This window comes from Acanthopagrus latus, chromosome 5 (assembly GCF_904848185.1).
Source record: "Acanthopagrus latus isolate v.2019 chromosome 5, fAcaLat1.1, whole genome shotgun sequence".
Taxonomy (NCBI): Eukaryota; Metazoa; Chordata; class Actinopteri; order Spariformes; family Sparidae; genus Acanthopagrus; species Acanthopagrus latus.
The window spans coordinates 23976040-23990296 of record NC_051043.1 but is presented as its reverse complement, the minus strand read 5'-3'; the positions used below and the strand labels follow the sequence as shown (position 1 = coordinate 23990296).

The 14257-nt window shown below is 43.3% G+C and overlaps 1 protein-coding gene and 1 long non-coding RNA gene across 2 annotated transcripts in view; one reads left to right on the top strand and one right to left on the bottom strand.

Annotated features, from left to right (window-relative positions):
- pgm5 (phosphoglucomutase 5) overlaps positions 1–13735 on the bottom strand; it is a 29625-nt gene extending 15890 nt beyond the window's left edge. The window contains exons 1-6 of the mRNA XM_037097598.1: positions 12279–13735; positions 9899–10061; positions 9618–9764; positions 9329–9454; positions 9006–9196; positions 7504–7658 (exon numbers count right to left, since the gene is read on the bottom strand). Of these exons, the coding sequence (XP_036953493.1) occupies positions 7504–7658; positions 9006–9196; positions 9329–9454; positions 9618–9764; positions 9899–10061; positions 12279–12536 (1040 nt within the window). The 5' untranslated portion in view covers positions 12537–13735. The remainder of the gene's footprint in view (positions 1–7503; positions 7659–9005; positions 9197–9328; positions 9455–9617; positions 9765–9898; positions 10062–12278) is intronic.
- LOC119019213 lies at positions 432–1747 on the top strand. Its single transcript, XR_005074955.1, has 2 exons — positions 432–598; positions 692–1747. It is a non-coding gene; the product is annotated as an uncharacterized LOC119019213 (long non-coding RNA).
- Positions 13736–14257: the final 522 nt, after the last annotated feature.

The following is a 14257-nucleotide window of genomic DNA, read 5'->3' as shown; positions in this document are numbered from 1 at the left end:
CAAGGACTGACTGAATGGAAGCTGGAGAGTGCCAGATCAGATTTTGGTCGCTCGTTTGATCGTTGGATTTACATAAAAAACAACACTGTATATGTGTGCAGTTGAGAAATATCCTCATTGTCTTTTTGAAATGATAAAAATGCCAAATATATTCATTCTGAATATGATTTGCAAAGTGATAATATTCAGGGGTTTGTTTGGCACTCCACTCCCCAGTCAACATGTGAAGTTTTTTTTTATTAATACTTTATGTTGAGTTTCGGTATTCTTCTTCTTCTTCGTCTTCTTCTTATTGCCAGGATCAACATTAGCTAAGTACGATTCTGCAAAACCACAGATAAGTTAAAATTGAATGCTTCTTTATGTTGCAGCTTTATATTTGCTTAGGTTAAATTTTCTATTTCCGCCTTGTAAGAAACTCTGTGCTTTGGCTCTGGTTAGGTTTATACATGAAAACCATTTTGTGATGTTTTAACTTTGTGATTGGGCTTAAAATGACGGATTTGGTCGGTACAGTCACGGATGGAGACGGTCCGAAATCACCTTGTTGGCCCGTAATAACACCACCTCCATGTGCCCCATGTCCACGATTCTAAAGGTGGCTAATAAGCTGTTACATGCTCCCCCTCTCTGATCATGGGATGCTCTAATGTCACTGACTCACAGTCTGTTGTTTTCTCCCTCTCTCCAGGTGAGCCTGCTTAGGCTGATTGAGGAGTCAATAAAGAGGGGGAGGGGAGCCTGATCTCTTTTCTGTTCCTGGCCTGAAAACAGCAACAGCACCACATGTAGCTTTGATTGTTTGTTCTTTTACCTTTTCAGGTGGATCTGGTGGTTCAGTTTTGTGGCACTATTTCTGTTGTAGGGTTTAGTTGGGGGAATGTTTGGTTAGGGTTGAGGGAAGAGCCCGGTTTCGACGGCCCTGTAAGGGTTGGACTGAGGTGGCTTCTCTTCTTTTTGTTCTTTTTTTTGCCGGCCCATCGGTTTGATGTTAGCTGGGGAGGCTGTGGGGTTAGTTACGTTTGTCTGTTGAAATAAAATTCTTCTATTTTGGACCTCTTGACTTCTGTAACTATGTCAGACTTCTTTGGGACACAAACTTTCTTTCGGGGTTGTGACAGAAGCATGTAATGCAAAGGTGATATGGCACGTTCGCTACAAATGGCAACTTGGACAAATCTGTGGTTTGCAGAGAAGGTTAACTTATCCTGGTGAAGTGGCTTCTTTTAGATATATTAAAAATATTAGATGGGTAAATATGATATTAAATATTAGTTTTGTAATATTTGTGGGAAATATACAGCTGTAATTTAAGTGTTGGGTGGTTCCTTTTTCAAGCCCTCGGGACCTGTTTTTGTCCTAACTGTGCATTATGTTATTGCACATTTTCTTTTTTGTTTTATCTGATTTATATGCACAAAAATAAAGAGTAACAACTAAAAAGAATACTTTTGAAAAAAATGACTCTTTGTCCGGTCTGTCAAATTAAGTGAAACTGGACAGACATGGAAGAGCTCCGTCATTTCACTCCGCAATTTCATAATCAGGCTCGGCTATGTTACTCAGCTTCCTTCCATCATCCTCACACATTTTGGTCTCAGGATTACACACTTGCATACAAACAGACACACACACACACATTAAACTGACTGAATGAAAACACACGTATCAAGCAACATATCCTTTTGTTTCACACTGTATCTTTGTATGTCTCCGTCTTGCATCAGTGGATACTGTGAAGGATGAGGCACCTCTACATCTAGGGGAGTGAAATATTGCCAGCTATTGGCCTTGGCTTGATATTTTACCCAAACATAGCATCCAGTGTGCTCTTTCCTCGCCTCCCCTTCTGAAAAGAGCTCAGCCTGGTCTTAAAAGCTTTGGACTGGCATTTAGACAAAAAGCACAGCATGTTGGGGCTTTACTCTGGTTTGAAATGTGAGTTCTTCTTGACCCCTCGGTGGACAACACGGAAGTTTAATACCTTGAAGAGGTTGGCATAGTGTCCAATGCTGAAAATACTGGATCAAAGCTGAGATGAATTCCTGTAAATGGTCAGAGCTGTTACATACTTTTTTTTTTTTTGTTGAATCGGTATCAAAATACCTTTTCTGACAGCAGTTCAAAGCCTATTCCAAAGCTGTGTCAAAAAACATATTTACCGTCTTATAAAATTATATCAGGGGGAAAAGTGTGCGTGTCATGCCAGTGTTTGACTTGGCCACGTCCTGTGTCTCGCTTCCTAGCAAAATATTGGCACGCAATACAAGATTTGAGCCCGATGACAGCATTTCGCAATGTTTCTTAGCAGCTTTTCGAGGCATTTTTGTCATTTTTTTTTCCACCATTACAAAAGCTAAACCTCGATAACTCTACATGGGAACACAAGTCCAGCCAAAACTGGTCTGGTATGGCAGCGTAGGGATCAGGCACAGTAGTGTTGACTCCAGACCAAGAAAATAGAAAGTATAAAAACTATATTACAGATGGGCATGTGTACTCGAGTAGCTGAGTACTCAGTTTAAATGTCAGGTTTTTTGTTCACGGTACCGAGAATGGGATGGATGAATGGATGGACACATTACCTGAAAACATCATTGCTGTGTCTCAATTCAGGGTCTGCATCCTTCGAAGGACCCGGCCTTTGTGGTCTTTGAAGGCGAGTTAAATGGGACGGTCTAGCCTTTGGAGCATTTCTTGGTTTCATCACCAGATGTTTTACCCTTACATCACGATTTCTGCCACCCAGGCATGCGAAAGTGCCAAGCAATGTCGCCATTTTCTCTCATTCTTTCTTCTTTTTCGGGCGTGCAAAGAATATTAGCATATGTGAGGCCATGAAGGATATTAGCAGTGCATCCTCCAAAAAATGGGAAAAGAAGGCCACATCTGTGGGGCACATTTGGAGGAGCGCTCAAATTGGGACAGCCTTCAAGTAGCGTTGTGACGTAATTGGCCTTCAAATGCTCCTCCGAAGGATGCAGACCCTGAATTGAGACACAGCAAATGCCTCTGGCCATGGCTACTGCCACCGTGGAAGTGTGAAAAATGACTAATTAATGAAAGGTGAAAACAGTGACCAAACCTGAATAAAGATGAGAAAAAAAACAACGTCAATTGGCTGTGGGGTTACATTACACAAAAAGTGTTGGCAACTGCTGCTGTGTACAAGCATGATGCCTCCTGCATGCCAAACCAGTCCAGACTGACCCTCTTTTCTGACTTGAAACCTCCCCCGACGTCCATTGTGCTTGTAGTTTAATGGTTTATTTTTATTTTTCCTCTCTTGGAAACAAACATCATGACAAACATGACACAAATACCACAATGCTCAAATAGGATGAGAAATGAATCCATAAAAATCCCTTCACCCCGTGTGTAGTAGTAGCACATCATCTATTAAAAGGGCTCAAGCACTGGCGGCTGTGAGAGACACAATACAGTCCCTCTGATTGCCTCGGTCATCCTAGTAACCGGCACAACAGTTCTGCCGCCACAGCACAACATTAAACGTTTGACCCCCTCTGCTCCGCGGCGCTAATCAACAATTCAGTACAAGAACTTGGACTTTATCCTGGTAACAGGCACAGCAGCAACTCAGCCCCTCGTTCTCCCTACATCCTCCCATCCTTGGAACGGTTAAAGGAGAGGCAGATGTTTCCTTTACCAAAGTCTCCCTCCCTCCTTCTCTTCCTCCCACCCCTCCTTCCCTCCCTCCCTACAACATTGATTTGAGACACGCAGGCACACAACTCAGTGAGGGTAAAAGAATAAAGAATTAAAATATGTAACACCTGTAACTCCTCCTGTCCGTCCTGCACAACAGAACATCTGCTCATCCAAACACAAAAACATTCTCTTCATCTCTGTTGTTTTTTTTTTTTTTTTCCCCCTCGTATTCCCTCCGGACGCACACATGCACACACAGTATACACACACCGTCACATTTATCAAGGCTTTTATAACACAGTTTGCTTGACTACGCATAAACACGCGGCAGGGAGGGTCGCTCAGTCTAAACACTCGGTGTACAGTCACACACACACTCACACACACACACGGACCACTCGCTCTCCTAAAAAGGTCTCCACTTGGGCCGGCTCCAGGGTCCAACACCACGCTGCCGAGTGCTCCAACACTTCCCGGAGATTGCCAGAGACATGCAGATATGTACGTAACTTGTCCACAGAGGAGCGGTGCTACGTTAGGAACTGAAGTGGCCGTTATGAAGCTGAGCGTTGAACAAAGTGACCCGGCCCTGCAGCCATGTCCGTGACTACGTTTACATGAAGTCGGTCAGTCGCTGAGGGGTCAGTCTATGTCATGGTGTGCGACATTCATGTATCTGTATTCATTTTAATGGTCAGGAACACTTATATCTTATAGATCTTGACAACAATTTGTGAAAGTGTTTTGCACTACAGCAGATGGGGAATTTGAACACCGACATCATCTACAGTCAAAATCAGCAAGAAGATGAGGAAGGAGAGAAATTCACCAGAATCCATTATAACATTTTTTGTGAGTTTTGTGAGTTGTTGAGTTAGGATGGACTTTATAAACTTTCTGAAAGGATGTGTATAATGAATTCTTCATTATTTGGGCCTTCTTAATTCGGCAAATTGAGGTCATCCTCTCTTTGTGCAAAAAAAAATTAAATCTTGTCCATTTGTCATCGTGATGTGAGTGTATTTTGCATATAGACTATGGAGGTGAGATCGGATCACAAGTGGTCACTTGTGATGCTTGTCGAGACGCAGCCCTAGTTCCTGTGTCCATGTCATATAAACTAATATGCATATTAGTTTTCAGCTTCATTCAGAATATGACAATATCCCAATATTCTGACTTATGCCTTATTCCAAAAGTAGCATTTTCTGATTAAGACATGTGGGATGTACCGATACTATTCAGGGTTTCGAAACATTCTTGCCCAGCAAACAGTTTGAAAGGTCGGGGGAGAGAAAAGCCTACATTTGTAGTCAAAAGAAGACGCACGCCTAATTTAAAACATTAGGAAAGACTCAGTTATCAATCAGATATCTGAGATGTTGGACTTTTCAAAAAGATGGTTGCGTAAATGAAGGCTGAGTTTTTTTAACTGATATGTATGCCTGCGTGTAAAAATTTAAATCAGAGGAATATTCATTTTCATTAGTCATGTCATCAGCTTAGTATTAATATTACCTTTTTTGAAATAACTGCAAAACCAGGTTATGTGAATGTGGTCAGTAAATGATCAGTGAGCGCTCAGAGGTGAGGTGTGCTTTGCATAAAACCACATACCCTAGAGTACGCTGGTGAAATTAAGTTTAATAGGGGGAAGAAAAAGGACATCATCTATAATGCAATTTATTTCAGCTTGTCAGAAAGCCCAGAGCGCGATATTATCTGTAGTTTGGGTATTATCTGTAATAGACATCATACTGTAAGGTAATTCTACTTCTCATCAGATTGCACAAGCGAGTTCCAGGAAATTAAATTTAAGCTATCATCACCGATACAAAAAAAAAGGCAAACGCTGAGAAAATAGACAAAGAGAGATGGAGGATATCTTTAGTAGTAAGTAATAAGAGGAGGCCGTTTTAATGTACAGTAACTGTGTATATGTGTGTGTGGTTGAGTGATTGTGTGAGAGGCCTATAGCTCAGGGTTACAGTGGGTCACTGAACGTTTGTGTCTCAGGGCTCAGTCAGTGTGTGTGTGCGTAAAAACTTTCAAGCAGCTCTCTCAGTGTTATCATTACGGTTCAACATCATAAGACACGGCCTCGGGGCGAAGAGCAGCGCAACAGCACACAACAGTGTCCCAATGATGTGTGCGTTTCTATCAGTGTGTGTGTGTGTGTGTGTGTGTGTGTGGGAGTCCCTGCACTAACAAAAGAAGACTAATAATCCTGTGATGTAACGTCCCACTTCATATATCTAAGCATCACTTTTTCTTTGTAACTGTGAAACCTGGAGAGATCGGGGTCGTCAGTGAGGTCACTTCCTTCACGTCTGCCAGCGTTAACACCTACTAATGCACACACACACACACACACACACACACACACACACACACACACACACACGCACGCACACACACACACACACACCCATTCACACATGTGGACACAGAGACAGACAGGCACTTTTCTATATACATCGACCTAAGAGTCCTGTTCATATGGAACTATTTTGGTTAATGATATATTGTATGTTTTCTGGCAGTGTTCAATGTCAATACAGGGAATACAAGAACATTCACACACTGCCTTGCTCATATAATGCCAGGGATGAAGACCAAAATTTCAGAATAATTCAAAATACTATAAAACTGTCTACACATAGTGGTTTTACGCCAGGATCGCACTACAGGAGTCTTAAAATCCTCAGATTATCGTGCCAGAGGGTGTGATGTGCCGCCTCAGTGATCTCATGGGGAAGCAGATGTAAACAAAATGGAGACTGTGGCGCAACAACTTGCTGCAGTAACGTAAATACTCACATTGTGGAAAAAAAGACAAGTGTGGATGAGAAAAATGTTTAGAGGGACGCGGTCAACGTGGGTTGTCTATTCTTCAGCGAGAACCGGAGGTGAGATTTTAACGGTCTGTTTTAATATCACAACGGTGATACGCTGGCTAACGTTAGCCTCAAAGGCAGCACTGTCACCTGCTCTGGTACGTCTCTCTTAGTGTCTATCATGATCCCACTTGGTTGTTATCATCTAGATTTTGAATCCTAGATATCAAGCTTGTTATCGGGGCAGCCCCAATGAGTTTGTGAGCAGGTCAAAAGAGGCTGGATCTGTATGCATCACACTACCAAATAATCTGAGCTGATCTTCTGTACGGACCAAGCTCCCCTCCAAAATGTACCTGGATAATGCAAAACATTCCTGCACACACACATGTCACATATAAGTGCCTACATAAAGATACATCTGTAGACAGACAAATGGGAGAAAGGTTTGTCTAATTTTGACAAATTAATATTTTTTTTATCAGTTTTATGAACTCTGATCACATATGTACAAAACCAGTGCATGAACACTGAATCCGTTCATTTGCTGAAGACAATCGCCTGTTGAAACACAATCCGAACTAACTTTAGTTGATCTTTTCTGGTTCCCTCATTGTATTGAATGACACGTTTCCATCGGAGCCTCAGTGGGGCGCAGCGCTGGGATCCCTCCTGCTGGAACAATGTTAATGGGGATGACTTTAGCTGTGATCACATCCTCTCACTCAGCGCCCTCTGCTCGCCTCTCGTCTTACATAACGGACAATATTTATAGGCGGTGAGTAAATTTGTGTGTGGGGGTTGTGCGTATGTGACCTCACACTCTTATTCATAGTGGGTGAGTCTTCATCTGAGAGTGGCGCCCCTCTCCAGAGATTGGGCTGCAGCAGGAGGGGTTGGTGGGACAGAGGTTGAGTTTGTGTGACATAGAAGGCAAAACCCTTTCTCTTAGATCTACGGAGTGTGTACTGTATATGTGTAGAAGTGTGTTCCGTACCTGTCGAGTGCGGTGCTTGTGGCCATACTCCTGGCGAAGCCCCTCACTCCCTGCTGTCTGAAGTAGGGGATGGTTGAGAGGTTGGCAGCCATGATGGCCACTGAGTCCGACGGGCTCACGAAGAAGCCGTTTTCTCCGAGGATCATGTACCGATCCTGAAAACAGTACAACATACAGTACATTATGAGTCAGCTCATGTAACTTGTTAGTAGATTAAACCCCTTACCATTCCCCATATATAATGAAAGATTATATATGACAGTCAAAAGCTCTGTCAGTGCTTCTGGCACTGATCTATAAAAGTATGAACACACTGACATAGTGAGTGGCCCAGGAGAGAGGAGAGGGAACAGTCAAACAGTCAGAGGTCCGTGGCCATCTTAGTATCAAGCGCGTTTCTACATAATGGCATTATGGAGTATAATGGAAGACATTTTGGACCGATTTGTCGCTAGTTATGCATGTAATACTGGACTTTATTTTACTGAAATGGATCTTCTGGATGTTCAGCAACAAGAGGAGACAGTCTGTCAAAGTTTGATGCACTACTGGAAGATGAAGATGCTTCAACTGTGAGTTGTCAAGACTTTGTAAACGCATGTTTCTCCGTTTTGTTTGGTTGTGTGCTGATTGCACTTGTCTGATGTGTTTCTTTTCTATAAGTAGTTTGCATAAAGTAAATCAAAATATTCCAACGATATATGGCATGTGTGGTTGCTTGGTCATTCATGTGAGCCAGACGAAAGGATAAGGATAAAGGACAAGGCTACTTACCTTCTATTAAGTATTTATTTTGGCATTAATTCACACAAAATATTTAAAAAATCCTGCTGCATCACATATAATTTTTCCACATGTTTTCTACAGAAAAAGAAACGTCCGCTCAGTGAGACTGCTGCTACTAATGACTGTGAAGATACCAATCCTGGTGGGAGAAGCAGAGCAGATGTGACATAATTCTCCTGATGCGAAGCTAATTTACTTTGCGAAGGGTGTGTGTGAGTGTGTGTGTGTGTGTGTGTGTGTGTGTATACAGTAGAAATGACTATTGGATGGCAACTTGGAAAAAGTGAGCTGCTTGTTGGATCATCGTGGACACAGTCTAATTCATCCCTCCATCTCCTCTTCCTTCCTGCTATCGACGATCAAACATAAACAAATAAAAAATAAATGAGGCTGTTTGTGGTATCTATGGGTGGAATCTCACGAATGAATTCCTGAGTTTCCAGCCTCCACATGTAACAAATTCCGAATGTATGTATGTATCAGAATACGCTTGATTTTTCACCAAATAATGCTTAAACTACAATATTCTATGTCAGATTAATTAACTGCAAGACAACAAGTGGTGGAGCCACATATGCAGCACTAAAGCTTTTAAAGTTTTGTGTCAGGCCGTGGTGAGTGAGAGGCCTTCGACAAAATCGCTTCATCAACAAACCACGTCACATAACAGAAAAACGTCAATTTTCAATATTCATTCTACACATCACACGTCTTACCCCATCCGCATCAAACGCTGCTCCGAAGCCAAAGTCACCTCCCTTCATGGCATCTACCAGAGAGGTGGCGTAGGTCAGGTTGGGCTCCGGAGGTCGGCCTCCGAAGTCCTCCAGGGGGACGCAGTTGACGGCCGAGTTAGCCGGAGCTCCCAACTCATCGCACAGGATCCGGCGCACATACAGGCCCATCACTGCAACACAGCACGAGGAGAGGAGGTGTGTACAGGAGAGGATAGAAGCAGAAAAACACACCGGCTTTCTCTCCGATGACATATAAAGAACAGCTCAGGGTGCTGTTTAGGGTCGATGATGTATCATCTCACCTCCATTCATGGCATCTATGTGTATCTTGAGCTGATCTGGTCCTGTGAGAAGACTTTTAATGGCACTGAAGTCGAAGATGTTTCGCAGCATCTGTAGATACACCTCAACTGAGTCTACGATCTCAACTGGAGACACAGACAGAGGACAATTAGTACATAAATACGATGACGATTAGTTTGCATTTGTGCAAACCCAACTCAAATTATTTACAACTTAGACTTTACAAGTCTTGCTTTAATATGCAGAGCACTTACTGGTGACAGATGAGTAAGTGGCTTAGTATTGTACCTCTGAAAGGTTTGAACTTGTTCTCCAGGTCAAATTCGTGTCTTCCCAGCCTGGACAGGTCGATGCGGAGATCGGGGCAGATGGCGTACTCCTCGAGCGTCCGGCTCACCTGGTGGATCCTCTCCATCACTGTGTCCGGAGACGGGCCTGCCACATAAACGAAGACGCACATTGAAAACATCCCTAAGTCAGCAGAAGGTTTCAAACACTTCCCTTCTGGACAAAACATTCACATCAGGAGGAGCCAGCTGGAAAAAAACCCAATCTTTCTCAACTCTCACCTCCATTTGCCACGTTGAACTTGATCCCAAAGTCTCCACTGGGGCCTCCGGGGTTGTGACTGGCTGTGAGGATGATCCCGCCTATGGCCTTGATCTTCCTGATGATGCAGGAAACAGCAGGCGTGGACAGGAGGCCATTGTGGCCGATTACCAGACGACCAATCTGCACAGCACGGATGCAATGTCAGTTGTGCACGAATCGAGGATAAAAGCTTTCGTATAAGATGAAACTGCAAGGCTGCATTCTTTTTTTGTGTCTGCCTTGGATGTTTCCTGATGCTGTGTAGACATGAAATAAGGCGTTGCTGTGTGAATAAGTGACCCTCTATGGTAAAAGTTCAGCAAAACAAGTAATATCAGGCGTGTTTCTTGAGCTCGATGTGACACAAAATCGTAAATAAAAACACTTCAAAAAGTTCAAGAGTCCATTAATCTAAGTGGACCTGAGAGCAGCACTGGCCCAAAGCACCTCATCATTCTTCAGGTGACTAATTGACAGCCGGCTAAAAAAATGGCAAATGATCTGCCCCAAGAGGGAGCCTAAATAACAGAGCCACACAGCCCCTATTTATAATTTCTACACTACTTTTAAAGCGGTAATGCCACCAGCATCCCATAATTCCCCTGCACATCAGCTATTCTAAATAAGAAGTGTGCTCAGTGGAGAGGAATCTCTTCTCCTGACGTCAGTGTATCCTCCTAACATCCGGAGACGTCGCATTAAAAGACAGACAAGGAAAGAAATCTCATAGAATACAAATTCATTAAGTCGGTGTGTGTGTGTGTGTGTGTGTGTGTGTATAAAGCAAGCTGTTACTTCCCTCTGTGTTCAGATTGTATTCATTGTTTGTGTCCAAGTGCTGCCACTATCCTGACTTTTGGTTCAGGGCCATTTGACAGGGGATCCCCAGTGCATGAGGTTTGGCCCAGGAGAGGTGGAAGAGTGAGAGTGTGTGTGTGTGTGTGTGTGTGTGTGTGTGTGTGTGTGTGTGTGTGTGTGTGTGTGTGTGTGTGTGTAAACGTAGGCAGGAAAACAGAGCAGGATGGATGGAAGTGCTGATAAGGCCGACATCAAGAGACATTTGGCAGGGCCAGCAGATAAAAAAACAGACTGATCTCAAAAACAAATTATATTCCCTTCAGATTTTCCTTTGGAACCCATCCAAACCAATCACAGAGATCTCTGAGCAAGCGTTTCAAAATGAGCTGGGGGGGATTTTTCACTCCTCTCTGTCTCTCTCTCACCCCCCGTCGTCCTCTTTTTCATTTATCTGCTGCCGACGCTTAAAGGCACACTTTGGATGGGTGACAGGTTCGGCTGTGTTAATGTCACAGATTAGCACTTTCACCTAAGATGAAACATCCACGTTTAACAGAGGAACTGCATGAACTGAAGGAGGATTGCAATGCTTAACAAATGGCTGACACAATATATAAATATGTCATTCAACTTTAACAATTCTGATTTAACATTTCGCCAGAAGAAAACTCAAAGTTCCAAGTTTTGTCAGAAGTCAGTGGATCAATCTCTGATGACAGTAAATACGTCACTTCTTCACGTTTCTCGCTCAGCGATGCTTCAACACCATTTATTTATTTATTTCTGGCTTGCCACTTATTAAAGCAACAATATGTACGTTTCTGCAGAAAGATAAATGATCGTTGACTGTCCCTCCACCTCAGCTATCGATCATCTGTTAACACACTCGTGCTCTGAGGGGTCGTGAAGTAAATCCAAGCTGACATGGGGGCGAGTGGCGGGGTACGCCAGGCTCGTGCACAGATCCTCAAATACCAAAATGGGTTTTTCTCTTATGGCCCGGACCATTAAGCCAAAACACCGGCTTTGGACAATCTGGGACTAGGACTTAACGTTCAACTACATTTCTCCAGAATTACTTCACTTAGGTCTTCGTGTGAGACCTTATCGAGTTGTTCTTGCACTTCTCAGACTTTTATTTTAATCACTTTTACAGGCCAAATTTTAAAGCTACACTTATTTTTACAAAATATAAAGCAAAAATTTGAAATTATGTTTGTGAAACAAACAATTTTGAGTGGCAAAAGTTTATTTTACTATTATTTTTCGCCACTGGTAATCAGTTTGTGACCCTTTGGATTCATATTGCGACCCCTTGTGGGGGGTCCTGACATATAACAGACATACTAACATCTTGAGCCCAAAATTGTGGAGGTAAAACTCTTGGCAGGTTTGTTTAAATGTCTCTACTGCAGTGATAAACATCTAAAATCCCTGCTATTGATAACTGCTGCTTGAACCTGAACAATTCCTACCATATTAGATCAATTAACTTAAATAAGAAGTCTCCTAGATGTTTATTGAGTGGAGCATTATGGTGCCCCCCCCCCCCCTTCTTACCCCGTTGGCAGCTGCCATCTGCACTATCAGCTCGGTGGCGGCCCTGCTGAAGTAGCGGCCGTCGCTGCCCACCACCATGGTGCAGCCCTGCCGGTCCCGCAGGTCGATGGAGGACAGCAGGCTCTGGATGTAGTTCTGCAGGTAGTTCTTCTTCCCCTCGAACACCGCCGTCTTCCTCCGCAGCCCGCTGGTGCCGGGCCGCTGGTCGTCGAAGGGGGCGGTTTGGACCGTCACCACCGGGATGGGGCTCGTCTCCATCCTCCTCGTCGGGACCCAACGCGGAGGACTGCCGCTCAAAGAAAAGTTAGTTGAGGTGGAGTTTTTTTCTTCCTCCTCCTGGTGGTGGTGGTGGTGGTGGTGGTCCTCAGAGTGAGAGCAGGGCCCCTGAAGAGATGGAGCGGGTCTGGCTTGTGGGGCTGAGGGAGGAGGAGAGCAGCCCCGCGCCCAGATCAGCTGACTGCAGTGAGCTGGAGTTAAAATGTCACCGACAGCCTGGAGAGCTGCATCCCTCACTCAGCACAACTCTCCTCTGCTGCTAGACAACTCCCTCTTTTTCCTAATAAGCCCGAACAACTGACTACTACTAAGGAGAAAAAAAGGGAAGAAAAAAATCAGGGAGGGCCAGGATCTTCAAGGCCCACAATCAGCTGAGCCCTCCGGCCAAAAATAGACCTTTGACTGATGGCAGAGGGGAATTGTGTCGGGACCGGCCTGCAACCGGACACTGCCTGTGTCTGTGCTGTATGAAGGCATGAGCAGCGGCTGTGGTCCCTCTCAGAGGGTCTATAAGAGGAGGGTGACAGCAGGACTTCATTTAGTCACACTGAAGTTGGTTCTGTTACACTGGTACCATCTTCCCTGCCAGAGTCTTCTTTTCATCAGCAGTTTTTTCCAGCATAGTCATAACTTAAGCTTTTAAATCTGCGCCACTGAAATTCTTATCTTGCAACCGAGTCAGGAAGGTTCCTCACATAAGCGTCGGGATCTGTCCGAATCAAGGTCCGCTCCAATATCTGGTAAACAGTGCGACCTTGAGGCCAGGAGACAGAACTGAACTGTGTTCTGCACCGACGAGAAAAGCCTGTGATTGTCAGTCCCACAACAAAACGAACCTGAAATAATCTGAATGAACAGCAGAGGTGGCAGTAAAGGTGTGAAAGTACAGGCTCTGAAGTGGACTCTGAAAGTTAAAAGCATTCTTCTGAAGGACATTTTATATTGGCCGCGTCACATCAATACAATTCAAACTTGAAGGTAGAATGAGTTGAATTTGTCCGAGCTGTTCGTGAACGCACCAGAAAGATGGTTGAATCTGGCTCTCAGGACGTCAAATATCGACATGATTGTGTTGATGAAACGTCGTAAATCATCGATGATTCCCCTTAAGTGCATTCAAATCAAAGTGAGGAGCCTGTTTTAAACGTGTAGGGAGTAAAAAAGTGCCGCTGTAGGTGTTAAAATGTAAAGTAAAACTTTGTTGCTTCAGAAAATATATTTGTATGTCTTCTTATTTTAAATGTTGTGTTGTAAATTGTTAAATCAATTGCTAAGGATATTAATATGATAATATGATAAGGAAGTTTAAAAAGGCACAAGTTTATTTTTTTTTTTATATAGTAAAGGAGTCTCGTTTATCATATTACTTTTGGTTTAGAGTTGGTATCATCCTATACATCTGCTGTTTCTACATTAAAGTCTGTTGTTTTTAATGACAGTACATGCGAGTCTACGCCCATATTTCACTAGGAGGATATTGGATTATATTAACTGAAGTTTGATTATAAAGGTGAGACATTAAACTTTCCAACTCTGATTTGTTTTTGAAACTTTCCGTTTTAAACTTCACAGCAGGTGCATCATCTCAAGATAAGGAACGAGTCTTGAATATTTTCAGCAGATATTATAGAAAAAGATGTTCAAAAATCTGGCGAACATTCAGAAGATGAAACTGCTCTAAAAGAAAGAAGAAGAGATTCAAA